At 42.9% G+C, this 27,995-nt stretch overlaps 1 protein-coding gene across 2 annotated transcripts in view; it reads right to left on the minus strand.

Moving 5' to 3' along the window:
* Positions 1–1,316: 1,316 nt before the first annotated feature.
* Positions 1,317–27,995, minus strand: part of FOXK1 (forkhead box K1) — a 49,653-nt gene continuing 22,974 nt past the window's right edge. Inside the window, exons 2-9 of one of the 2 annotated variants that reach the window (XM_050905876.1) lie at positions 23,585–23,782; positions 12,958–13,114; positions 11,544–11,690; positions 9,577–9,770; positions 8,230–8,396; positions 7,237–7,518; positions 5,085–5,309; positions 1,317–2,788 (exon numbers count right to left, since the gene is read on the minus strand). In XM_050905876.1, the coding sequence (XP_050761833.1) occupies positions 2,568–2,788; positions 5,085–5,309; positions 7,237–7,518; positions 8,230–8,396; positions 9,577–9,770; positions 11,544–11,690; positions 12,958–13,114; positions 23,585–23,782 (1,591 nt within the window). In that variant the 3' untranslated portion in view covers positions 1,317–2,567. Of the gene's footprint in view, positions 2,789–5,084; positions 5,313–7,236; positions 7,519–8,229; positions 8,397–9,576; positions 9,771–11,543; positions 11,691–12,957; positions 13,115–23,584; positions 23,783–27,995 lie in introns of both variants that reach the window. The other variant, XM_050905875.1, reaches the window with a different exon arrangement.

Consider the following 27,995-nt stretch of genomic DNA (forward strand, 5'->3'; position numbering starts at 1 on the left):
ATCCTGAACAGTATTCTGCTGGTTGCTCACCTTGTGCTGACTCACCCAACATACTGGAAACCTAAAAACTCCTCTGCTTCAGGAAAGCTCCCTACCCTCAGGGCTGTTTCAGAGGCGTGCCTGTATCTAAACCAGCAGTCACCCGAAAGTACTGATTAATCACAGATAAACTATGCTGCACTCTCACTTGTGCATTCTTCCTTGAAGTCCATTTTATTGAATTCTGGCTTTGAAAAGACTACAGAAAATAGAGCTAATCCGCGTGCTTTTCCACTATGCCACACCTAGCCTTCCTAGCAGGAAAAGTGACAGCTGGAGGCTGGCCTGCTTCAATTACTTTGTGGTCTGTAACAATCCTCCTTCACAAAATCTTTCAAAGTACTAAAACCCAATCTAATAACTTGTCACTAAAGGCACACGTCTAAATTATGAAAGCCTAGCTGCAGATAAATGAACTGTCCTGAATATTTTGTGTGCCTCTAACTGCAGAAAGTAATCGCAAATCACGAGACCAAGAAATTCTTTCCTTCTTTCAGAAATATTTCTCACAAAACAACTGGCTTGAGAATAAAACATGGCTGGGTTTTAGTCAAGCGGTGGGACTTGGCTGTTGAATAGGATTTGGCAAAAAGAAAGGAAACCTAGAAGGGAACAAGTGATGCCAGCTGTTACCTTGCTGATTTCCTCCCTCTCCCCAGATTCCAGCAGACATTGAACAGTTGTGCCTTACCCTCTAATCCCCACGGACACACTGACAGTATCATTTACTGCACATTGGGGAAATCTTTTTGCAACATGTTTATGCAGTGGGCTTGCCTCTCTGCTCCGCGATAGCATTGTCAGACTGTACAAGACAGCAACCTGACAATAAATCAGTACAGACAGGGGGATAACCTACCAAAGGCACATCCCATCCCTCTTAAGTCTCCTTTGCCATTACCAAACCCATAACATTTTCTAAATTAAAAGATCTCTGCTGCACTGCCAGAAGACACATTAGCCAAGGGGATTGCAAACAGGCGTAAAACCAAAGGGGTTAGCTGGACGCTACGCAGTCACAAGTCTTTGCCAGTCACAAGGCGTCACATGCACCCACTGTTCCATGTGGCTGAAGTGACTCAAATCTGGTTTACTCCTAAGACATACTTGTACTACATGAAGAGTGTGAAATACAGTTTGAGTAAAAGCCTCCTCCTACTGGCCAACCCAAATGATCCTCAAGGGAGGAGAGACAGGAGAGGGAGCCACGCAATGAAAGGAAACCTCCAAATTCCTTTTTGAAAACCTGTTTAAGACCTCCAGTGACACTTGCCACATGGAAAATAAAAGTCTCTTTTGCCTTGGTCTCTACACCCTTACAGAATTTGTAATAAACACTGTATGAACTCTGGTGCCTCTCACCCCAGCTCTCAACTTCCCTCTCAGAAGAATAACACAGGCGCTTTGCTGTTAGCCATGGCAGAGGGTCAGTGACAGACTCCTACCCAGCCCTGGCCTCCTGACCATTGTCCACCTAGTTGAGGACCACACTACCAACAGGAGGTGAAGGCGGACTTGCTTTAGTGCAGAAGATGAACCAGTATTTTCTCAAGTTCAGAGAGAGTGGCAATGTCTTCACATACAGTGCTATTTTGAACAAAACCTGGTACTCCAGCACAGGATGTGATCAATCAGATGCACACAGAACCTTTTGGAGATACCCTTCCCCATGCGATCCTCAGTCATCAAGATACTTTGGCTGTTGTCCAGAGCAAGGGATGAATAATTGTAAGAAATCACTGAAGGTACAAAACCCTTTGTTTTTAATATCTTTACAGGAACCAAATTAATACAGTTCCTCTGTCATCCTATTCTCCCTCAGAGGGAATGGAGAGAAATTGCATCTGGAAATCCAGGTGGCTGAGCCCTGTAACTCTTCCTCCTGAATCCCCACATAAATAAACATTCGTTCATATTCAGATTTTTTCTGTTTTAAAAAACAAAATCATTTGCCTTTTTCTTTAAGCTTGGTACCATGTTTCTTTAATGTTGTTGTTGTGAGATACTGCACCCATCTTTCAGCATTTGATTGCCTTAGGTGGCCTTTTTAAAATGGTCCTATGGTTCAAAGCTCTGAGAAGCACAGTATTAAGGCATAGAAAATGAGGAGTTTTCTTTCCAGGGAGCAGACTGTATTTGTGTTACATTCCTTTAGATGCTGAACTGCAAATCCCATCCCCTTGGAGCCAAAAGGGGAAAAGACAATTAAAAATATCCCAGCAGTCATACAATCAGTTGTCTGTATTTTTTTTTGAATATTTAAAAAAAAAAAAGGAAAAAATATCCCATAGGTAAAGACAGAACAGAGTTCCAGATATGGGTTCTTGGGAGGGATTTTCCATTCTTTTTGGCACCTTGTGATTCTAACAGCTGTTGTCCTCCCATTTAAAAATCTGACTTTAAAAAGAGCTCTTTATCTGCTATGTTTTGAGCTGTTATAGTTGTGGTTTGTTTTCTTTGAAAGCTGCTTTAGGGCTCCTGCCATCCCATGCCCACCCCGCATCACTCCAGCTCCTCCCACCGGTTCTTCATTCACTGGTTGCCTGTCCTTGTGGCACTGTAGACGTGATGACTCCAGTTTGGGCTGGGACCGCTCCACCAGACTCTTCTATCCGGGGTCTTTTGACTTCAGGTTCACTGGAAGAGGTTGCTGCTGTCTCTTCGGTCCCTGTCTCGCATACCCGGCTGACTACAACAGGAGTGGACGAGCTGGCCTGGGCTGCAAGAAGCTGCAATGGATTTGTAAGAGCTGGGAAGCAGAACAAGAGAGAGAAAGAGAATTAATGTGATGAAGTAGCACAAGTGTTGCTATTCCAGAAAGTAAGAAAACAAAACACACAGTCAAATGCGATAGCTAGCACATATTCAAGTGTTGTTTTCAAGTCCATTTTGAAAGGCTTGCTAGCCTTGTCTCTCCCTCTCCCCCCACAATCTCAGCTTTGTTCAAGTTTACCAAACTGGTAATAACCCCTTTCATAGGAGAAATTCCTTCTTCCTATCCGTTGTCAAACAGGGCATTGCCAGCTAAAAGCATTCATCTCCAGAAGTGGAGGATCAATCCCCTGTTAAAATTACAGCACACCACCTCTTTGCGAGGTAGTTCTCTGGCCACCTACAATCAGAACTTCTTGCAAGCTACAACATCTGTGCGCTGTGCCTTCAGTTTAGAGGGCTCTCTTTAGCCCTGCTTGCACAGTAAGAACAGCCAGTCTGTTGGGAAACTAGATTAGAATCCAAACATTGTGTGTGCTGACATCTCACTTGTAAAAGCGGCAGGAAAGAGCTTACCCTAGACAACCAAATGTGTTCCCATCAGAACTGGGATCCAAATGCAGGAATTTCTGGTTCCCAATCTTGTATTCCAGTACTGACAAAAGATCTCACCCTCCCATTAATAAAAGTGGTAAGAAAAAAAGACGATTTAAGTAGCAACCCTCTGTAAAAATGTCTACAATTCCTAGTTCCAGACAGAGAATGTGCTTACATACTGGCTTTGGCATACAACACTGCTTGGAAAACAAAACACATGCAGTTTCTGGACTCTGCATCAGAGAGGCAGCCAAAGGGGACTCAGGAGACAGCACATCCTCTGCCCTCCAGACTGATTTGCAAAGAATGGAATGACAAAACATTAGTGGTGTGTTCACTACTGAGTGCATCAAAAAAGGAGCCCTAGGATAAATAAACAAAGCAAACAGAACAAAGGCCCTCAAAGGCCAGCAACTTCTACCAAGGCATGGGAAGGAGGCTATAGACTATCAAGAGGACGAAGGAAAAAAAATAGGGTAAGGATGAGGGCAGTCACCAATTACAGTTTAGTGACTAAACTGAACCTAAACCATGCAGTTGAAGAGAAGTTAACTTCATACAGACAAGAGTCAAGAGACTCAGGCTCCGTTTTGTGAACAAGAAAATTCACTACCACTTACAAAAAAAACTCAGATGCAACTGGAATACTTTCCAGTTTGATGAGAGAGCTAGAAAAATTTTGGTGAGATTAGAATATCTTAACATAAAAATGTTAAATAAAAAACTGTCTGATTCTACATTAGACAAACACTACTGCTGGGTAGCAGCAACTCCACCTATCTGATCTATTTAATGTCTTAATATCCTAGTTGCATAAAAACCTTATTGCTATCATTTTTTCATTGCTCCAGTCAGATTCTTGCAATTCAAGTGCAAGCCAGGTGATACTACAAATAGACATGGCAGAAAATTCTGTAGAAACTTTCCTCCCTTCGTGAAAGCCATCAAAATCCCACCAGTGCCCTTCATTTCAAACTCCCCATAAGCACCAGCCTGGGACAGCAGAGGTGCTTAGCATCTCATTGAAGAGGGCTGTAAGAAACCTGGATATTACCATCCCCAGTCATATCCTTAACCGAACAAAACCTGAGGTGCTGAGCAAGCAATAAGAAGAGGCTGCCAAGACATAGCTAGTATGGGATTTTAAAAATCAGGCTTGACAAATGACTACAGAACACATCCTATATATAATCCTACATTCATCCACCTGATGAAATAGATCTTATTTCTCTCAGGCTCTAAGACCTTAAGATGGGAAAGTATGTTATTTTCTTAATACTCTATGGAGTCATATTTCACAAGATCTAAAGAGCACCATGGAAATTTTATTATTGGGCATGCTGAAAGCAAAGGCTGTTTGGCAGAAGAAAACAAATGAAAACAGGCTCTACACAAGAATCACTAACACTTTCAACAAGTAACCCTCAAAAGGTAGAGAGTATAAGTAGTAATAAATGCATAGCCAAGGACAAAGGAAAGACATTGGATTTTCAGGAGCAATGCTAGATTGCTCCCTTTCCCTAGTGGAAAAGTTTTGCTAACAGAGGTGGACAGAAGGAATCTACCACTGACATTTACAGCCACAGAAGTTGAAGAATTGGAATACTTTTGGAATTGGACACATGGAATAACTTGACATATACTAACCAAGAAGAGAAAACCCTTACAGCTTTATAACCTAACTGCTAAGTTCAGAGAGCAATCAAAAACCAGAAAGCAACAGAAACAGAGCCTACCATAAGCGCTGCCGGTGATGCTGTTGGTGGGGACAGCATGTTTCCCGTTCTGAGTGACTGCCCGCACGGGTAGCTGATGCTGTCCAATGGTCACTGGAGCTGCCTGCTGAAGGATCGTGACCGTCTGTCCTGGAACACCCTGTGCCATTTGACTGGCGACTGTCTGAATAACACGGCTGGCTGTAGGTATCGTGGCAAAGGCGATCGTTGGTTTTTCATCCATGCCTGCTTAAGAGCAGAACAGACAACAATCATTTACTACCCTGGCTTAGGAGCAGGCTTTATTCTCATTAACATTTTAGCAGCGATACATACACCAGGCTTACAGACGTGAAAATACCTCAGCGCTACAGAAGGTCAGGGATGAACATTTGAAAACACTAAAATATTCTCTACTGCACGTATACTCTATCAATATTAAGAACATTTTTCTTATAGCATAAGCCACTTAGCCAAGAAAACCTAGTCAAGATTATAAACTTGACCCTTTGTCCTAAAAAGGCATCATCTCCCTTATTGGCACATTATAGCTGTGATATGGACAGCAGTCACTGCAAATCTCATAGCTTACTTTGCAATTACAGGCAAATTGGCCTGACTCTCAATGCCACACAGCAGGAGAAGGCATTAAGATCTTAAACAATGCCTGGAGTCAAAAGTCTGCAACAGCTTGCTGTCAGGCCTGCACAGGGAGGTCTTCCCACAACCGCAAGCTTTTGCCAGCTATGGAAGTATAGGAAAAAACCAGGAGGGAGGGGGAAAGAAAAAAAAAAAGAAAGAAAAAAAGAGGGCTGAGCTCCTGGATAGAGATAACTGTTTGAGAGCACTCAACCACTTATCTCACTTGCCAGGACAAGTAAAGGGTCAATTCAGCAGGTATACAACAGATACAGGACAGTCTCCTGCTGGGCACACAGGAAAGGAGAGCCACTCTTCTCTTCCAGGGGCTTTGTGCGTCTTAAAGCAGAGAATGCAGGCAGGAAGCACAAACTCATTAGTCCTGTAGGAAGAGAAGACTTCTCCCATTTTAACATTAGTAGACAACAAGAGTGGAGTTAGATGGGACATAAGCCTTGAGCTGAGACCTGCAGGCAGGCAGGCTGATGGGAAGTGAGGAGAGAAAAGGCAAGGAAAGTAGGGAGATTAGGAAAATGGAGCAACCAGGAAAAACAAAGGGAAGGCAGAGACTAGAAAAGGATGAGTGGGAATGAGAGGGACAAGTAGGGAAAGAACAAGTGACAGCAAGAACTAGTGAATGAAAGAAGGGAGCAGGTGACAGATAGGCAGCTGCAACTGTTAGCACTTCAGGAACATGTATGGGATCCAGACAGGAATTTCTAGAGAATGCAAGTGAAACTCAAGCAGGATAACCAGCGCTGAACTGAAAATGCCAGTGGTCCTGCTACTGCAGTAGGGGAAGGTCTTCTTCATTTTTTTTTCTTTCCCTTAGAGAATAACCATTGCCCCACTGCCCACATAAAAGCAATCAGAGTAACCAGTCTTGCTGCTGGTACAACACACATCTGTCTTGTAGCACTAAGCCCTTCTGAAATGGCAAGTAGACAAGGTGTTGTCTAGATCACAGCAAGAGAACATTTAACTCACTAAATCCCCCAAGGCTGGAATTTCCAAGCTTAGAAAGAAAGGTCTTTCTTGTAACTGGTTTTTGAAGATTGCTTTAATGGGGCACTGCCTGCACTTCCAGAAGCACATGCCTTCCTCTAGGAATCCAGGCCTGTGGAAAAGAAGGGCTCAATCATTTATTTATAAGGCCATACTGAAGCAGAGAGTTTCATCCTTTCCCAGGCCATCTCTTTTGGCTAGAAAAAGCCCACATTTCCATAGCACATCCAGCTGACCAATACACAGGCATAATATTGGTATTGGGGATAATATAAATATTTAAAGCACTGCATATTTTTTCAGCCTCCAAAGTCTGTTGGATTTGTTCGCCACAGGAGACAAGGCAGCACAGTTGTCCTGCTCACTGGTAGAAACATCAAATAGATGAGCTCTTATTTGGTTTAAGTTTTACCTGGAGAAACATCTTTTATTAAGGGCTAAGCACCCAGTGAGTGAAATAGTGTTTGCCCTCCGCCCCCAAGCCTGCTCAAGACTTATTAGCAGAGTAGCAAGGGAGGTGAAAAGCTACCTCGGTGGTCACCAGCTAAGTCCAACACTGCTCCTGCAGCTTCATGAGCTCCTCCTGCTGTGCCCTGATTTGTGAGGATGTATCCATTTGCAGAGTTTGCAGAGGAGGTCACAACTCGAACCATTGTAACAGTAGGAGCTTGTTGAACTACGTGAATTGCATGACATGAAGGCTGTTGAGAAGTCACTATTGAAGCTGGCATGTACGCAACTGGTTTTGCCACCAGAGTAGATGGTCGGGGAGGAACAGCCATAATCACTGGCTGGGCACTGACTGGAGATCCTAAACAGAAGAGAGAAGCATACATTAATAGGAGAGGCAAAAAGGTCTCGATTCATTTCACCTATGCACTTCTAACCTGCAGTACTCAGTCCCTCAGCACTGGCAGAAGTGGCGGTAGGGAACAAAAAAATAATGCTTCAAAAATACCACCTTCAATCTTCTCTTTCCTAACTTATAAAAACCTTACTTGCCATCTGAGCACATTTCTGTGAACAAAAGCCACAATAAGCACAAAAAAAATGAAGCTTTACTTAATGAGCTTTGCCTTCCAACTTCACCAGGAACAACCTATACATCAGGCCAGTTACAGCACAGCTGACAAGCAGATACTTACTAGGCCTTAACAAATTACCAAGGCCCTGGCCACAGCACCACAGAGTTCTGTGTAGCCAAGCCAATCTTATCCAGAAAGCCGGTAAATTAGTGTGAGCTACGCACTGCCATGGCTACTCTGCTGTCAGTTTTTTAGAGCCACCTAGTTCAAGGTTAGCTCATGTGCTTCTACACATTCCTTTATCTCCTGCCCCCTCATCCAAAGACTAGTAAGAAAAATGGTCTGAAGTTGCATATGCATCATCAGTCTCTTAACAACTAAGTGGAAAGAGAGACCTAGATCCTCCTGTAACACACTGGCAGAAGCATTCCTGCAGTGTCCTCAGCACGGCACTTGGTGCAACTGAACAGTCTCCCTCTGAAACAAGAGCTACTCACCAGGTGCACTCTGTGAATACCGATACTCTGGAACTGAGGCTAACTTTGACCCAAAGTCATGATCATGTGGAATGGGTGAGCCCTCCCGTGACAGGCACTCTGGAGTCTGTAGGCCACTAGAGTGAGGGGACAGCAGGCCAGGGTGAGTGGGGGAGGCAGGAGCACTCCTGAAACACCAGAACACAGTGTTGGCAAGTGTAGATGCATTTCGACCACAAGACAGCAGCAGAGACCAAGAGTTATCTCCAGTACAGAATTCTCTAGCAGAAGGGCAGCCTTTCTTCCACACTACCCACTATAGTCTTGCTGGGAGGAGTTGAAAGGTACACAGCAACCTCACAAATGCTCTAGCACCAAATACTATCATACTATTCTTTGCTGAAGGAAACTGAACCCTTCAGAGTATGCTTAACATTTCATTTTAAGACCCACTGCTGACAGAGAAGCTGTAAGTGCCTCATGTTGAGATCAGTTTTATAATTTCAGGCCATTCTCAAATGATCTTTGTCAGTGTTTGAGAGCGATGGGGAGAGGAAGGGGAAGAAAGATGCAATGTAGATAGAAATGTCTGGCCCCACATATGCTTACAGAGCAGTTGCTCCTCCTCCTCCCCATTGCCTCCCTCCCCAGCCACTTGGTTCCCACCTCTGGTCCTATGTGACCACCAAACACATGAGGAATTGAACATTTCTTTAATGACAAACAAGATAGAGAAGCTGATCAGCTCAAAACCTCTCCTCCTGTTTCGCCCCCAGTTTTAACAGACAGAAAAGAAGAGGTGTGGGAGGAACGTTACATTAAACTGCTCCAGCTAGTGTTGAATTACAAGTCTTATCCTCACAGCTACAGGGCTCAGAGAAAGCTGTCACTGCACACAGCTCCTCTTTTGCAGTTACACCACTGACTGAAGCAGCTACACAGAACACCCCCCATTGCTTCACTGCTGACAACCACGATCCGCTTGATCTTCCCTATAGGAGAGTGTTTTAAATACCGCAAAAATTATTCCCACTATGATCTAATCCACATCTAAACACAGCTTTCCTGAAATGAGAGACTGGCATCTGAAAACACTTACTCCAGTGATAACTGCTTTGAATTTCTTTGAAATGATGCCAAAACAGATATGTTATTTGATGCATTTTTGTAGTTTGGTTCTGGATTTTTTTTTTTTGGTAAACACTTAAGAAGTCAGAACAATTTTCAGATTATGCCTCAGGACTATCTAGCTATATTACCTCTCAAACTATAAACAGAAGTAAAAGTTTGCTCACTGTACTTCAGGAGAAGTTTGTTTGTTTTCTTTGTAATGAGTTTGGCACAGAGATTAGAGGAAGTTGAAGTTACCTGGAGGAGAGAGGCCCAAAAGGTGTTCGGAAGCAGGACACTCCTCTCTGCCTTCGTTTTCTAAATGCTTGCTCTACTAGTTTGGCTTCAGAGGCAGGGTCAATTCGCCAAAAGGAGCCTTTTCCAGGCTCCTCCTGGGAGCGTGGGACTTTAATAAAGTAACGGTTCAAGGAAAGGTTGTGCCGAATGGAATTCTGCAGGAAGCAGAGGAATGAGATGATTATTTTGCCAAGAGGAAGCATATAACAAAGACGAATGGGTTTCGCCACACAGCTTGGAAAAATAAGATCCACACTGCCAGAATCAGGGTTGAAGACAGAAACAAGTCACTCATTTCACACAGCTCCAAAGTCACAGGAGAACTGCAAGAGAAAACCTGGGGAAACGTGTCAGAGTTTCTACGAACCATGCCGAAAGATGGGTTTGCTTGGTACTACACCATCACTTAAATACATCTGGAGCCAGGCAGCGCAGTGACTTTTCTGTGGAAAGCAATGAAAGCAGAGCTTTTGCTGAGGCAGGGGGAAATCACCATAAACCACATCAGAACTCTCTCAAAAGACAGGCTTTTTTCTAGGCAAGCGGAAAAAATTGCCTGAGCCTGTGCTAACTGCTTACCTGCCAAATGATCACCGTGGTGCCCAAACATGCCCTAAAGGACACTGCATCTCATGGTAATCATAATGCAAGCCAGCCAACATGCCCTCAGACAGCTGTCTCTGAGAAGAATCCATTATCTGTGGCACTAGTCTAGCACTGTACGGCTCTCCAGATGTTGACAAGACTATTTATCCTTTTCATTGCAAAAGCCCACCTCTTACTGGGTGTAGCTGTGTCTTTTGGGCTAGGGGAAAGGCTCAGTAAGCCCAGGTGTGCACAAGCTCATTCCTCTTCCACTTACAAAACAAAACCAGAGCTTTTGTAGCAGCTTTAGATGAGCTCTTAACAAGTGAAGCCTTACAATGCCACTGGTAGGGGAGGGGAAAAGGCAACTTCAGCCTCCACTGAAATACAGCTCTCTTTGAAGCAGGACGCAGCAACTGGTTCACAAAGCACAACTCTGCCGAGCAGGTTAAGGCAGGAAGTGAATTCCACAATTAATTAGAACTGCAGGGAAAAGCCAGGGAGGCAGAAATGTATTTATTCCAACTGTACTCAAAGTGCACCAAGCAGTACTGCTCCTGCCAGTTGAATACAATGAAATCAGCAGCTGCAAGAGTCTTTCCAGCTATATTAGTGTATTATATTCAAATGACAACACCCATTTCAGAGGTGCGATGCCAAGAAAAAGTCTGAAAGCAGGTGGAGCTGAGGTTTCTGGAACTTTGAAAGCAGCCCTCAAGTGAACATTTAAGGTTGATTTAGCATGTGTTAACCATATCCAAACTCTCCTATGAAGCTGGTCAGATTTCCTTTAATACCACAAGGAAGGCACAGACTCGAAGTTCCCCAAGTTCCCAGTCTGAGATTCAAAACTTGCAAACTGTGACTTAGGCAATGCAGTTGATACACTGGGAAAACAAAACATCTGTGATGATTTAAGGTATTATGATTAAAAACTGGGAGTTGAGTTTTAGGCTGGACACCTTCTGCTTGGACAGATCATGCCAAACAAAGACAAGGTGAAGGATTAAGCAAGGCTCAGGCAAGTGTCTGGGCAGAGGAGTGACTGATAGCAAGGATGTGAAAGAATAAAAAAAAAAACAAAAGTGAACGACACACAACTACAGCATTAAAAGGGTGTCAGAAACCAGAGAGCCCAATAGTAACACACTACATTGCCCTAGAAAGTATTTCAAAAGAACTTATCACCCACAAACAAACTAGTTAGCTTATGTTAAACAAATTCACTCTGGGAATAATCAAAGCAGCTCTATTCCCAGCACCCCAAATCTTTAATAAATGCATTTCAAAGCAGATAAGCGCTGTCAAAATAGTTTAAAAGCTTGTCAGTGTCAAGAACTCACCTGCCAGCCTTTGTCAGCAGTCCTGTAATATGGATAATGCTTGGTAATGTGGGCATAGATCCCACTTAGTGTTAATTGCCTGTCCTGTGCTGAAGATATAGCCTGCACAATTAGCTGAGCATAAGAATAGGGTGGCTTGGACTCATCCTAAGGAAAAAAAAGAAACAGAAATTTAGTCACTAACAAAGAATTCCTACACTAGAGTGTACCGACAACCCACACTAAAAAAAGCACATTGGGCTGTAGTTTTCACAGATGCTAAGAGAGCATCAGGGGCAACTAAGAGCAGCAGCATCCTCTTTCCTTTCACTCCTGTTTTATACTGCCATCTCCCAATTTAGCACAAGCATTTGTGTGCAAACAGGACTATAGGACTGAGCCAGATTAAAGCATCTCCTTCCCTCTCCCCACACACACAAGAAGCTAACTTTAATCTGATTCCATTCCCCACTGAATTTACCACACATGCTTACACCAGGCATAAGGAACAGGATCAGGACAAGCAATTGGAAGCAAAGAGTTAGAGGGTGTAGGGTACATTCACTGCTTTCAGTGTTCACGAAACTAAAGCCTTCAATTCTGCCCAGCTACAACTACACTTCGTTAGAAAGGTCTCATGCAAGTATGCTATCAGCTCTCCTCCCAGCAACAGGCCCAATATGAAACTTGATCCTGTCCCTTCCCCTCTCCAGCAGGATTTGTTTCATTCTAGGAACTTTAATTTGTTTGCCAGATCTCATATTCCCAGCTCTTCATATTACTCCATCAAGAACAGCCCTTGTCTCAAGGGAGAATTCAATCTACGAAAAAAACCCATCTAGTGTTGTGCTCCTCCACCCAATCCCAAATCAGGTGGTTTTGGATCTAGACCTTTAACTTTGATCTGAAGATCAGCTCACCAAAATTAAATTTTATCATTATAACTAAGTTTTTTTTTTTAAATCTAAATTCCACTTGTTACTCTCATTTAACGCTTGCTTGACAGGCCTTCGTGTTTGTTTTACAGTCAGACTACAGATTTCTCATGGCAAGGATCTGGTTTCTTTCTCTGCTTCCTCTTTCTCCAACTGTGTTTTGCAAAATACCATTAATTAAAAGGAGAAAACTGAATTTTAATGCACCTCTTCTTTATGGGTTCTTAATTTATCAAACAAGCAAAAAAATTCTTCTCGTTTAACCATTTTAGTGAATGACTTGAATACATTTTGGGCAGCTAAGCAGATTTATCATCTACTGCTAATAAGACGCTGGTTTGAAGGCATGGTCTCAAAACCCTGGAGGATACTGTACACAGCGCCCTTATGGCCAGGGTATTCTTAGACCCCTTTTAACTATATCCAGCACTGGCAATAAACTGCCAGGTCTTAATAAGCCTTCCAGTGAGCACTGCTGGGCAAGTAATGTTTCTCTGAACCTTTGGGCTGTCCCCGCCAGATGCATCTGCCTGCTGTTCTGATGCTGCTTTCGCGGCATACTCTGCTGCCAGCTGCAGATCCGAGGTAATGTTGTGAACAAAACGATATCCTGAGGATCCAGCACCACGTGGACTGGCTGGGCAAGAGTTGGGAACACTGAAGAAGCAAAAAGGAAATACAGTTATTTGTTACTTCATTTATTAACAAGACACATAGTTCTTACTGTCTACGGTACAGTAAAGCTCCCAGGTCACTGAGAAGCAGATATACACTGGACTTATTTTTGCCCCTGTGGCTTATCCAAAGCCCAGACAGACTGAGAAAAAAACCATCAGAGATAAAATTGGGATTTCTACAAAATCCTGACACCCCCCCCCCCCCCTTTCTGCAGTCACAAGACAGCAGAGTCTCAAAGTATTAAACAACTCCTCTGTGTTTAGAAAAGCACTTAAAACAATGTAAGACTTAACATACACTGTATCAGGGATGAATACTTAACTAAATAAATAGCTTGCTATTATAACTTGTGAATGAACAACACACGACTCTCCATAACACAGGTAATACTTAAGCCTTCTAACAGATACAGGCTATGTTCTTTTACAGTATCATAGATAAAGCACCCAGTGCAGGGATCTGCTATGAAGGTCCCTGTCTAACACAACACCCGACCTTCAGATCATACCCTGAGTAGTGCCACACAGCTAGAGACAGGTATTTCCTTGATTCACCAGCACACAAATACAGCTAACAAAAGGGAGCTGCAATCACTAGTATACAACACAGAAGGTAGCTCACTCATTTAGCTTTGGCTAGCATGGGAAAAGACACGTTGAGAGTCCCAGGGCCACCACAAGATGGCATTACAGGAACACTGCTGAGCAGGAAAGCCATGCTAAAGCTGATAAAAAGCTACAAACAAATAAAAGGTGGCTATAATTTGCAGCACCACTCAGGCACACAGAATTGAGTGCTACAAGATGAGAACTAATCAGAAAGGCTTGTCTAGGGATCACACATCCTTGATTTGTGGGGCTGGAAGGACAGGAGGAGAGGGATGAGTCTGGGAATCTGAAGTTCCCTTTTTCTGTCTCTCCTCCATTCTGTGCTGTCCAGCATCAAGGGGTGCAATGCCAGATCAGCATGATGCATAGCCAAACCCCAGGATTACATATGTCTTCTACACAAAAGCAGAGAAACAGTGAACAAGAAAGCAAAACAATACACAGAAGACTTACATAGCAAAACAAGCAGTTCAAAAAGATGCAAACTGAAGCCCACAGCTGGGAACTAGAATTCAGTAAGACTGGCATAAACAATCCTCTTAGCAGTCAAATGCCCAATAGCAGTGCTAACCGCGACACAGATAAATGACACTCAGAGCACTGTGCTAAATGCTGCATGAAAAAACACAGTCCCTTCCTCAAAAAGGTGACTGTCTAAATAGCTTCCCCCGCACACATGTACACATGCGGATGGAGAGGAAACAGCGCGACAACCCTTGTTTGCTCAATGGGCGATACCTTCGGTACATAAGCAATCTGACAGCGTAAGGAATGACTGTTTCCTACCACAGTCCAGCCTGTAAACTGAGAAGCACTGCTTCTCCTTGTGGAGTCTTTGCAAATGGCTGCAGTGCTGAACTCAGCACAACTGAGACTGGTTTCTTCTAAAAGTGAATTACAGGATAGGGGGGCCGGGGGAGAGGGAAAAGGCAACAGAAATATTCAGCCACAACAAACCTTTGCAATAGGAAGCCCAACCTCACCCATCTCCCATATACTAGTCATACAAAGTGCTGCACAGCACCTGGTAACCCTTTCAGCACCCATCGATAGTCCTTGGCATTAATGGGTGATGCTGTTCAGAAGCACAGCAGGAGGTGAAGCTTTCAGGAGGTGCAAGGTATATAATATGTTGATGAGTCCATACATATAAATCTCCCTTTGCTAGAGATAAAGGCATTTCTTACCTAGTCTTTCAAAAAGCAGAGACCTGTTTGTGCAGGAAAATGAATCAAAGTTCGCAATTCCACGCTTTGAGCCTGCTTTGGAAGTGGATAAAGCTAAACCACAGAAAACACTCTTGATGTCTTCGTATTCACATGGGGAGCTGGTGTGAATTTAATTATTCCGCTGTCATTTTTCAATAGCTTCTCCACATACACACTTCTTATAATGTGTAGATAATTACAAGTGAAAGCCATTTTCATACATGAAACAATGACAAACAAAAAACACAGCAATTCTTTTTATCTTTGTGTTTGGCACCCGAGCAATTATTGTAACACATGGACTAGGAATGGAATAGGATGAAACAGTTTTCTGATTTTGTTCTTCGTCTGCAGAAATACACGAACAGCAAATAACAGAGACAGCAGCCAAAACTCAGGTCAAAGACATGGAAGAGAGAAAAGTTCTCCAGTAAATCCATGCTCTGCACAGAGCTGTGTTTCTTTGCTTTTCTTTTTTAAATAAGTAAAACTAGTATGGCTTCAAAGATTGTCCCATTCAGTTCATATACAAGAATTGATTCATTTCTTCAAGATCAGCAGAGCAAGTAGTCCAGTTTTTGCTGTTCAGATTTTAGATTCTGAGGCTGATGAGTTTTAAGTATGCTCTCTTGCTTTTTTAAAAAAACAAACAAACCAAGGGAGAAACCCTTACCCTGCAGGGCTGTGATTCTTTTGAGTGCTGACAAAGCCCCTCCAAACTAAAATGTTGTTAACTTTTAGAAAAGCCAGCCTCTCCCAGTTGATAGTCACTGAAGAACATGATAGTCCCCTAAAGCAGCAGCTGTCCCTTGGGACAGCCACAGCAGTAACCAAAGATTTGGAAAAGGTATTATTCTTTTACCAGAATGGAGCACTTTTGTCCAGGTAGACCTGCTTTCTTTCAGCCTGGATCAATGATCAAATCAAGAGACATGGGTACAGAACAAACAACATGAACTTTTAGCTGCTCCATGCAAAGAGACACAGTAACACATGCTGCAGAGCGTTCAAGCTCTCAGTCAATCATCAGAGAGCTCTTTAGATGGAAGGGACAAAGAGCTGACTACTGGAAAAAACAAGGAGACATAATCTGTTCTCCCCACAGCATGGGACAGAAGGAGTGAAGAAACAGTTTTACTAAAAATACCCCTCTGAGGGTTAAGTTAAAATTAAACATTAGTGCAGGCAAAAGAAAACAAGCAAACACAATGCACTGACATCAGTTTCCTGGAGTTCCTGGAATTCTCCTTGCCAGAGCCGGGGGCTGGCTGGGGATGCTTGCATGCACTCACACCCCCTTTAAAAATATTGTGGAACAAAAAAGACTTTTCCCTACAAACACCTGTTTGTGCTATAAAACAAAAATCAAGTGTGGGGACAGCGATTCCGACTTGTTGGATATTAATATTGCATCAATACTTGGCAATAACTTGATCCATTTTGATACTATAACCTTTTACTGAGAAAAGTATAGCTAGGTCTGCAATTTCACCCAGCTCTCAGACATCCTAACTTACCACTGTGATCCATGCTTACTGTCCATGCAGGCAATCTTAGCTTACAAGCAACCCAAGCTAATTTAGGTTAAGCTTGCCTGTTACGGAAGAGAGCATTTGAGAGGAAGCAAGTGTTTTATACTATTGAAAGACACACAGAGCACGTAAGCAAGCCAGCTGCAGTTACCCAGTCTTAATCCCACGGCACCATGGTTAATGCCCCAAGTCCCAGAGATCTTGGATATCCACTGAGGATTCAGCATCTCAACTTGAAACACTGACTGCAGGCAGCCATTGAGCCGCAGTTCCCCAAATACCACGCTGAAACTCAGCTTTAGAATCAGACTACAACCACGTGCTGAATCACATCGGTCCTTTGCAGCATGTTTTCCATTTAATACTTAACCCTTCTTCAGCTGGAAGGCCAGAAAGATGAGGGCTGAACACAGAGTCTACAATACATTTACCCATGTAACAGGCAGAATGCCTTTTAAACACAGGGCTTAACTTCTGGCTATTGAGAACCTAACAGGTCTTTGTAGCATCATGATTCACTTTCAACTCCTGCCAACAAGAATCTAGCCTCTTAAGTTCACAGCACTTTCTAGCAACAATTAAGTCTTTGAATGCCAGCTATTGGAGAATATGTACAACTTACTGCATTTCTGCTGGAATGTCCAAAATCAGTCTGCTTTAACTAAAGAATCAGAGTGCAAAACCAGGATGTACCACTGTGTGCATGGTGTGTCCAACACCCAGGACGCTGTGTGTTGCTTGTCCCTTCTCATTTCAAAAAGAGAAGGATACAGCAGACCCAGAGAAGGTACTGACGGGGATAACTAGGATGATGAGAGATATGGAATGGATTCCATACAGGAAACAAATAGTTTAAGACAGAAGCTGAAGTGCAAGGTGACAGAGCCTATAAAAACAAAGCCAAGAGGAGGTGTTCAGCTCCTGGCCTCTTCCAATAGAAGAGAGGGTGAACACAAAATGAAATTAAGCAACATGGCCAAAACAAGAGAAAGTGCTTCTACATTTGTAGTTACAGTGTGGAATGACATGCTGTAAGACAGGGCTGATGCTAAAAGTCTATGTGAATGCAAAAGGCCATTATACAAGTTCTTAGGGAAAGGAGGAAGACAGGGAATCCATCAGGGGCTTTATTAGACAGATGGTCAGGAAGTCCCTGCTCCGAGGCAGTCCCTGATCCAAGGAAATGGGGGAGGCAGACTGCACGTAAGTTAGCATTACTCTGTATTTTCTGTGTTTTTATATTACCCTAAAGATACCCATCTGAGGCAGAATACCGGGCTAGAGGGATCTGTTGCCTGAGCACATGTAAAAATCTCCAGATTCTCTCAATACTAGCCACATTTCACAACTGGGGGAGAGAAAAAACAAAAGTGAAACAACAAGTGGTTAAATGATTTATTTACAGTCATATTACAAGTCTATGAACAAGCTGGGAATAGAAACACTCCCAAACTCCAGTGCCAATTCCCCCAGAAGGAAAGGCAGTACGAGAATGCAGGAAAGTTGCCCTATTACTTAATTTCATTCTTTTCTGCAAGAAAGATATCTGTAGGGATCAAGCTATAGAGGCTTAATTTAAGCCAGATATATGGATAAAGCACCTATCCTCTATTACAAAGAGGAAAGATCACCTGGGATCCCACATAAAATTGTTCACCTGACTTGCTAAGGAGGAAAAAACCCATCTCTTCAGCTTCGTGGTTTAGGATATGGTATGCACACGGGCAGTGCCTTTGAAAAATGCCTAAGTGCACATTTGTGAAGCAGGTACAAGAGACACATCAGCGATAAGAGTTACAACCTTGGCAACACTGCCAATATACAGATTACTGTCTGAATAGGCAATTTTTTTTAAGCCGCTATTGAGTACAAAGCGAGAATCTGTTTCTTGAAATCTTCCCCAGTCTCCTCAAATGCAAATTGGAGGTGTGTTGCTCTACACACAAGGACTATGGTTAGAGAAATGCCACAAACCTCAGACTACCCCTATATTCCATTTCATGAGCCTGCAAAAAGGGGCACCAAAAGATACAGGGACACTTTTTACGTGCAATAAGCAAGAATCAGGTCAAAGTACAGCACTTCGGCTTGCGAAACGAGCATTTCCACGACACACCAATCAGCAATAATGTGTGAGAATCCTCTGCCGCTCTCTCCTTCCCCGGCCTAGCCCCAAAAATCGTAACTCAAACAAAGGCAAGTCCGTGCACGTTGCATGTTTCAGACAGGTTTCAGAAACAATCACAAGTGGTGAGACTGCCAAACCAAGCTGGATTTTGATGTGAAAGGAGAAATTTGAGAGCTACCCTGCCTGCTTAACACTGAAGAAAAACAAAGCTGTCGAACAAGCCACAGTGAGAGAAAGTTAGCTATTCACAAAAGTTGAAATTCTTATTACTTGTCTGTGCTCCAGTGGTTCCCCTCTTCAAAAGGAAGTGAGCTCACTCCGATCGTGGATTCAGTGAACATTTTATACTGATCAGGGGAAGAGGAAGTGCTCATGTAGCTGGTGACATCTGCAACCTCTCCTCCAGCACATGGCTTGGCACATCTCTTCCAGCACATGGTCAATTATCTGAAATAAACATGCGTAGGAACTCCCAAGCCCAGTACAGATTGTTGCTTTTCTTACATGATGTATATGCATCACACTAGTTGGCTTGTGGTTTGGAGACAAGGGTGATTAAAAATAATCACCAGCCTGTCCAATTGTGGGAGTTACCTGAGCTGTATATTCTGCCTGAGTGCAGGAAGTAATGGATAACCAAGACAATGCAAAAGAGCCTGCAAAAAGCCTGCCTTGGAGCTCTGCACCGGCTTTTCAGTTAAATGGCTAATAGTGCTATAGGAAGAAGGAAAGCCTGAATGAAATGGAGCAGGCAATATTTATGCATCCTGTTCCAGTGAGTGAATGCATCCACTGAAGTCAGGATTCATTCAGCTTCCCACTACACACCTCTAGAGGAAACGTGCAAGTTCAGATTAAATCCCAAGTGTTCTGAAACAGTGTTGTATGGCTGTCCTAGAGCCTATTAAAAAGCACTCCCTCTTCCCAAGCCAAGTCTGAATCAAAGAATGGCCAGCATTTGCACGTCTACCATAACGTGGCTCACACACACACACTCTTCTGTCATGCTTTATGCAATAAAAGCTCAATACATAATTTATCTACTACATGCTCTTGGAAAGTAGTAATTACACTATACAGGCATAAAAATCAGACAATGAATTTAAATGACCTGTTAAAGGCCACAAAACAAGTTGGTGGCTAAGCCAAGTTCACTGCAGTTCCTGGAGTACAGGCCTCTGAGTAATCCACTATCAGAGCATGCAACGTGTTACTGAACTACTTTTGCCTAGTGAAAATAACGAAAAAACAAAATAAGGTTTAAAGAATACAGCTTATGAAACCATGGCAATTCAGCTCACATCCTCTGGTTTACTAATCAAGCTTATAAAACAAAAGATGCAGAAGGATACCAGCTGATCTTTCATTATTCATACCATTAATTTCATTGTAAACTAGGTATCGACCCTTCTAGCAACAGCCAAACGTGAGCAGGCACATTAAGTACTAACAATTAAAATACAAATTTGGGTCCACACACGAATATGTACCAGTTTAGCTATTAGCACAGAACCTCACCAGACACTTCTCAAGCAGTGGTTCTCACAGGGCTCTAAGGGCTCTTCCTCCTACATGTGAAAGAATTTTTTTTTACTGATAAAGACTGTGTATGTGAGCTAACTATCCATGCCCTTTCAGTGAAAAAACAAACAAGTACAAGACAAAGTGTTCAAGCCCACAGTCGTTCTGGTGCAGAGATAAGCCAGAAGTAGCAGCTGTAAAATATGAATAACAATACTGACCTCCATAGTACAGCATTCAGTATTCTTTTATTGTAGGGGTTTTTTAATATATATATATATATATATATATATATATATATATATCAGTGAGCACATAATTGCTGTTTAGAATAGGGAAGCATATACAGAGAAATAATTTCATTTTCATAAATACTAAAAAAACCCAACCCTGAGGGGCAGCGCTGGAGAGAGATGCTATTTGGAAAAATGAGTTAAGTTACTACTACAGGGTCATTAACACCAACTGGAAGATAATAAAAGGAAAACTAAACATTGTAAATCTAAACTCCAACTCAGCATGACTGAGACCAGGAATAGGCTCCTACATCACACCTTGTCTCTGTGGATCTGTTTATAATCCAAGCACAAGCCACTCTGAGGACTAGACTGCAACACATATATGGAGTCACATTCATGTAGATATCATGGACTTACAGCAAAACCAGGTAAAGCTAAGTGTTTGTAGCATAGGGGAGGAACTTCATGTCATCAGTGTCACCCAAAGAGGATCCTTCAAACATAAGCTGCAGAACCTTAAAGCCATGTACTGCAAGACCATCCCTTAACCCCTAAAACTGTGCATCAGTTATATCTCCCAACAGGCAGAGCTGAATTTAACCAAACTACACGTGGTTTTCATACAGCTTTTCAATGTCTTGAATCTCCTGAGAAGGGATTTGGTGCTACTCTGCCCTTTCTTATGTTGTGTAAAATGGCAGGCTGCTTCTACAAATTTCTTACAACCACAGTGGCCTTTTCCTTTTTGGAACATGCAAGTCTGACTTTTTTAAAAAGGAATTTTGAACTCAGAGCAGGAAGAAATAAGCCATGCCTGTGTGCAAGCCTCACAGCATGCTGCCAACCAACGTCTTCCCTTAAAGCTGTACAACAGCATTCAAAATACATCTACAAATGGTCCTTCCTGGAGATAAAACACCTAGCTAAGAAACCAGTGGACACATTTCTCCCTAGGAGTAAGCAGGAATCTTGCCGTGCAAAGCTGCTGAGGGTGGCAGGTCTGGTTTTGTTTAAGTAAAGTTCATTCCCTCTCTAGGTGGTGCACTTTGCAGAGGGAAAATAAATAGGCTGGAAAAAATCCAGAAACTTGCAGGGGGGAACCTTCAGGGAAGCAAGCTGCAATGTAAACAGGGAGGCAGAGCAGGGCCGGGGGTCAGGAGGGCAGAGCTGGATCTGGCAGTGGGAGCACAGGTACAGCCCCTGCCCCGCACTGGGGCGGAGGCAGGAAAAGGGGGCCAAGAGCCACTTTCCAAAAAGGAAATTTCACCCTGCCCAGGATTTCCAAACTGCAATAATTTTCCATGGGCCAATCAGGGAGGAGCGAGGCAAACGCACCAAATTAGGCAAGTAAATACTAGAAGGGGGAGAGGGAGGAGGAGGAGGAGAGCCCAGCTCATGCAACCGCCTCCCAAAGCCAGCGATGGCACAGGGGTGTGGGTCCCACGCTGAGCCCCCGCCAGCCCTCCCCTTGGGAAGAGGGAGAGGACACTGTGCCAGCCTCACCCACCACTGTGAAGCCTCCAAGGTAGCAGTGAGCTGCCCTGAAAGCCAGATGGCCAGAATGCATAGCTAAATGCTCCCCAAAGAGCATTCCCTTTCTCGGACAGAAACACCAGAATCACTTCCCAAAGCCTGGCCCACAGGGTATGAGAGCTGCAAGACCCTGCCAGGGGAGAGGGGAAGGTTGAAGGGGCTGAGCAGGGATGTTTACAAACGTGTCAGCCCCTCCTCTGTAAGAGGAACTCGGAAACAAAAGGGGTTTGGCAAGTGAAACCTCAGATGTCTTTTGAGGTTTTCTGAAGACTTGGCTGGATTAGCTTCTGCTCAAGACAAACGGATGCAATCATTAATCATCCTTAGTAAACACTCCGTTAGGGGCTGAGCACAATTCAACACTACTATTTCCACTTTCTCCTTATGCAAAAGAAACATTCTCCAGGAGTCAAATATCAGTTGCAGGCATATGCCAGAGTCAAAAGATACAGCCTCTGTTAGTAACACAAACCACACTGTGCTTGCTGCTTTGCGCAAGATGACTGAATGGAAACTAACTACCATATGTTGGCAAAGAAACCATCCCCCTCCCCTCCCAGCAACAAGCTTCATCTAAAAAGAGAAGGTTAAATATAAACTAAAAGCAGTGCCTGAACAGAGGACTAAAACCACAACTACCTCCAGCCCCCTCTTTCTAGAATATCTGCACTGCACATCTGTGCAGCTCTGCAAGACCGGTGGAAAAACCCAAACAAGCAAGCGCCTCCAGATCTATGCAAAACCAAACTGGCTTCATTGTGACACTGAAGTCGTTCTCAGCCACATAAATTTGAATACTACTCACTGAATTAGTGCTAACTGTCACAAGATGTTTGTGTATTATACCTTTTTACAAATGTACAGACAAGAAAACAAACCAAAGGCTACTACTATTACCAGGTACACTCTTGCTACTCTGAGGCCCGCACGTTTTAAAACTCTAATACATCATCCATGAGTCTACTTTACTCTATAAAATCTATTCTACTTCAAATAACAGCTTCAATGTTGAAAGAGATGACACTGCAACTCCGTAACATCAACTCTTTGCTGAGAAAGAAAGAAAGAAAATACTCTAGACAGTAACTTGATATTCAGGTTATTTCTACTGTGCATTCATGAATCAGATAATTTACAAAACAGGATACTCGGACAGATGTACATTCAGATTGCTACAGCCCCTCAGCACATGGTCAGCATCCTACCCCCATTTCCTTCTATTCCCAGGAAACCACGTGCCAATGGCCACCCTTGTCCCTAACTTCAGATAACACTGGCACCACCCAGCAACAACAGAATATTATTGAGATAAAAATAAAACAGGCAGTCCTAACATAGAAAGTATTTGCCTGCTTTCTTTTCTCCATGCATATAGGTAGCTCTTGATATTTCTAATTCCACTGCCAAAGATAGACTAGTAACTGTATAATGTGAAACTAACACTCAATTTCCTCCCTGAATCCTTTGAGCTCTTAAACAAAACCCTGGTGCCCTACTTCCAGCCACCATAACACAGTTTTTAGCAGTCTTCCCTCATTTTGAACACAAGATATTTAACTAGTTATTTTTAATGGGGCATTTCATGCACAAGTATACCAAACAAAACAGGGCTGACAGACTGAGGTCAGAGAACACAGATGGAGTTTCCAGAAAGCACACTTTGGATAGTTAACATCTTACCTGATAGTGCCTGTGGGGGATGGGAGGGGACTGACCACGCTCCGGAGATCCGGCTCCGGGATGTGGATCTTCAGAGGCGATATTTGAGGGTAAAGTGGCCGAAGGGGAGGCGATGAGGCTTCCTCTTTTGCTTCCTCTTTATGGTATAAAGATGTGAACTGAATCTTTATAACCGTGCTAGGGAATCGGAAAGTACATCTGTAAGGGTAAGAAAGGGAAAAGTCAGTTTCACACATGATACTAAACATATTTAAGTGTTTTTGTATGCAACTGGTGAATCATTAATTCATTCATAGCACAGAAGTCCACCATTCTCTATAGCATCTTTCTGCCCAGTGTCCTGGGCAGAATTACTGATCATTCATAAATCTCTGTAAATGTACCATAGTGTACATGTACCATGTATCACCTAGGGATTAGATGCAAGCTGAAGGTCTGGGTAAGTTAAGTGATTTCCCCAAGGCCATGTATTCAATCAACGACTAAGCAAGATGCAGAACTATAATGACAAACTCTTGGGTTCCTGCTATATCAAGGACTAGGATTTATCTTTTATTAGCTCCGTGCACATAACTAAGGAAGATACAAGTTACTAGAAAGTATCAAACCACAAGTAACATGGAGCAAGAGAGCCATAAAGTCCAAAACAGAGCAACAAACAGCCTCCAGGTAAGACCAGACAGCACTATTTATACAATATGTAGAGGCAAGTGTTTAACTAATACCCATTTATATCTCTGCACATGATGCTAAAGGATCATCTAGCAGGTTTCAGATTAAAATACATTCGTTTCAAAGTACCTCCCTTTAGACAACATGGGTTATAGCTAGCAGGGTCAGAACAGGGCCCCTGCAAGCCTATAGGGCCTCATTTCTTCTCCAAATAACACTTCTTTCCAACTGTTATTTAGGGAAAAAAAAATAAATCACACATCTACAAGTGTAGCCTTCAGGAGATGCTGGGAAATTCAAAAAGGAAATAAACACTGACATTTTCCATATTTGAACAGAAAGCTTTCTAATTTATAGTGTCTACAACAGGCACAGGGCTGTAAGAGCGAGTGTTCTGCAATTCTTCTTATTGTGCTTTAATTAGACAATAATGTGCAATCAATACAAGCTTTCCAGGGATCATTTCACTGATACTAAGGTTAAAGCAGCAGGAAATAAAAACCAGGTTTCACTGTGGGAAAGGCCAGCAGAGCACAGTAATTGTGCTGGCTTCCAGCATCTTGCCTATAGCAGGAAATAAAGGGACTTGGACAGTGTTGTTCTAGCACTGTAAGTGCTGGTGTAGGCTGAACATAATTCTTTTAACCAGTGCATTATTGAATCCTGCCAGGTCACAGAACACTGCAGCAAGCAAGTAAATCCATATTTGTGACCACCTTATCTTAATGCTGCTATTGATAGAAATGCAGAGAAACATCCTATTACAGCTCTAAAAACATACTCTCTTGCTCTTGGTTCTTCCACACAAGCTAGTTCTGCTATAAGGTAACGTTCAGAAACCTGCCATGAAGAGTGCAAAATTATCATTCAGGCATGGGAAGCTCATTCCCATCTCCCACCTCATCTCTCAAATGAGCTGGCTCAGCATTCAGCAGCTTGGACTCACAATGACTCTGCTACATACAGCAGGAGTTTGCATTGCATTTAATTCACTTCAGAGGTCCTGCCACCTGCACTTATTAATGCATTAAATAAGAACATCATTGCTGACAATGCAGCCTAATTGTGTTTATCTAACCCTTCTAAACATGGTTCCCTGCAGACTCAATACAAATGCACAATTCAAAACAGCAGAGTGTCTGTGCCTTGCAACGTCTGCCAGCAGCAGGCACACAGCTTACTGAGATGAACCTGAAGCAAGGCTGTTGAGCCACTACTCTGGATTTTAAGCTTTCATACTGCTACATGGATTTGCTTACAGAAAAAAAGCAGAGAATACATAAGTTTGCAATGAGCATCACATGGACTAAGGCTCAATACCAGTATGAGTAAAGCTTCATCATTTCTCAAGCCCTTACCAGGGAAAAGCTGAGCTTTCTTTCACAGAGCAATGGAATTCTCTGCTGTAATGCCAGGTGCTCAGCATTTTTCAACATCTGAGTCAAGGACAAATCAGTCCTCATCTAACAGTGTTCAGTGCAATTCCAACCTGCTGTTGATCTCAATAGGCCTGACTGCACAGAGCCCTAAGGCAGTTTTGCAGCACTGTTGAAGCCAGAAGATCCCCACTGCAGCTTCATACCAGTAAGGAGCTCTATCCTACTGCCACTTAAGTCTTCCTTTTCAGAAGGACCCAGTAATGCAAGATCCACATCTGCTACACGTTACTGCTTCCAGGTGATGGTGCAAGTAACTCAACTCTACCGTACTTCCTGATGCTGTAACAATGGTAGATAAGGTGATACCTGCACCCAAAACACTGTGAGGCAGTCCCGTGAGTCTGCGAGTATAGGCAATCTTAAGAAAATCTGTCACTTTTCCAAAATCATGAGTCAACCTGAAATACGAAGTCTAAACTAACCCAGTAAATGTGTGCTGAAAAAGGCTCCTCTAACATTGCTTTTCCTTGAGAGCCTCCCCAAAGCTATCCGATTCAGCCACGTGACTTACCCGCAATCTCAGACTGGAACAAGGGGAGAGAAAGAGAGGCTGGGCTGGGCTGACTACACAAGCAAACAATTTGTTGGCTGCTGTGATTTCGTTTTTAGAAAGACAGGCTTCCCAATCCACTGAAGCAGAACCCAGGACATACAACTAGCTTTCACAGATTATGCTAGCTAGCAAGTACATGGCCATTTTGTGAGGAACCAGTCCCAGAAAAATCAGAGAGTGGATATATGCAAGGGTGCTCACACAGCTTTAGAAGGCTTCTGCAGCCTGGTATGTGCTGGCTTCCAGTATTGACACTGCCTGCAAAGCCAAGGTGGAGTAATTTATCTGAATTTATCCTTTTACTGCTGTAAAAACCTGGGACCCAAGAAATGGAAATGCAATGTAAAATAGATTGTAAATTCCTGCAGAACTCCTCCCCTCCCTCAGGGGTGAGAAGGTGCCTGGGATTAACGTTATTGTTCCAGTCTCTATCACAACCACCACAGTAATGCAAACAGTGACAACAGCACAGCCCAAGACGCTGCTTCAAATCAGCATACATGCACTAATACTGGGGAACTGTGTCAATGAGAAATCAGAAGAGCATGATTTCTGAATCATCTTGTCACAGGAAGCTCACTTTTCATTACACTGAACCTGAATGCAGTTTTAATGAGCTTTTCTAATTGTTCCCTTAATTAACCTCTTTCCAACCAAAAGAGGATAAACTCAAATTATATCAGGTAGTCCAATTTAGGAGTGAGGCACATTAGCACAGGATTTAAGCCTATGAGAATTATACTTCTACAGAAGATAAGCAGGACAAGACAGACAGCCCAAGCAGAACTGAGCATGCATTCCTTAAGATTACTGTATATATTTCAAGTTATTTAAACTGAGTTATACTATTTGATCCAGGTTGCATGATTTCTATCAAAGATGCACAGCAATTACTACTACTGCTTAACATTTCCATCATGAGAAGAAGATCAATCTGAAAGCACAGATTAGACTCAACATAAAAAGCATAATGAAGTTAACTGGTATTTCCAAGGATGCCCAAGAGGCAACTCTTTTAAGCACCTTTGAAATTTCCAGCTGATTAGAGGGGTAAATTAATGGTCTGCAAAATCACTTGGTCTTGGTACAGGCAAGAAGCAACCTGCTTCAGTTCTAGAACTGCTCAGTTTTACTCGGTAACCTGTTACAGACAGGTACATCCTGCAATCCCTGGCCATATAAACCATGTCTTCTACTCATACAGAGTTATAATATGCGGCATACATGAATTCCTTGTGGGAAAGGATTCCCATTTCTCTAGGATGCCCTGCAAGACAGTCAGAATAGAAAGCTTTTTAGTTTGTGTTAAAACTAAAACCACACAAATACACATCCCCCAACCTCCATAAACTGCATAGGAACCATTCTTGCCTTATTAGATTACAGGCAGCAGAAAGTAAAAGAAAATGGACTGCTGGCTCCCTGCTGCATGCTTGAGTTCACAGACTCCACAGCACTCACTGAATGCATGCTATATATACATTGGAGACCAAGGGGAAGAGGAGTGCACATGCCACACATGGTTACAGTGATATAAAAGACATTGCTAGAATTTTGTTTGTTTTAAACAAGACAGATTTTCCAAAGGTTTCCTGGATGAGCTCCTCACACTGACAACACAGCACCCATGCTATTAGGCATCCTTCATGTGGTGAACCAGTGACAGGGACCACAAGCATTTCATCTACATAAGGTCTGAAAATAAAGTGCTAAGAAACACTAGACTTTACATAAACAGTCACCCCTA

Source organism: Gymnogyps californianus, chromosome 15, assembly GCF_018139145.2.
Source record: "Gymnogyps californianus isolate 813 chromosome 15, ASM1813914v2, whole genome shotgun sequence".
Classification (NCBI taxonomy): domain Eukaryota; kingdom Metazoa; phylum Chordata; class Aves; order Accipitriformes; family Cathartidae; genus Gymnogyps; species Gymnogyps californianus.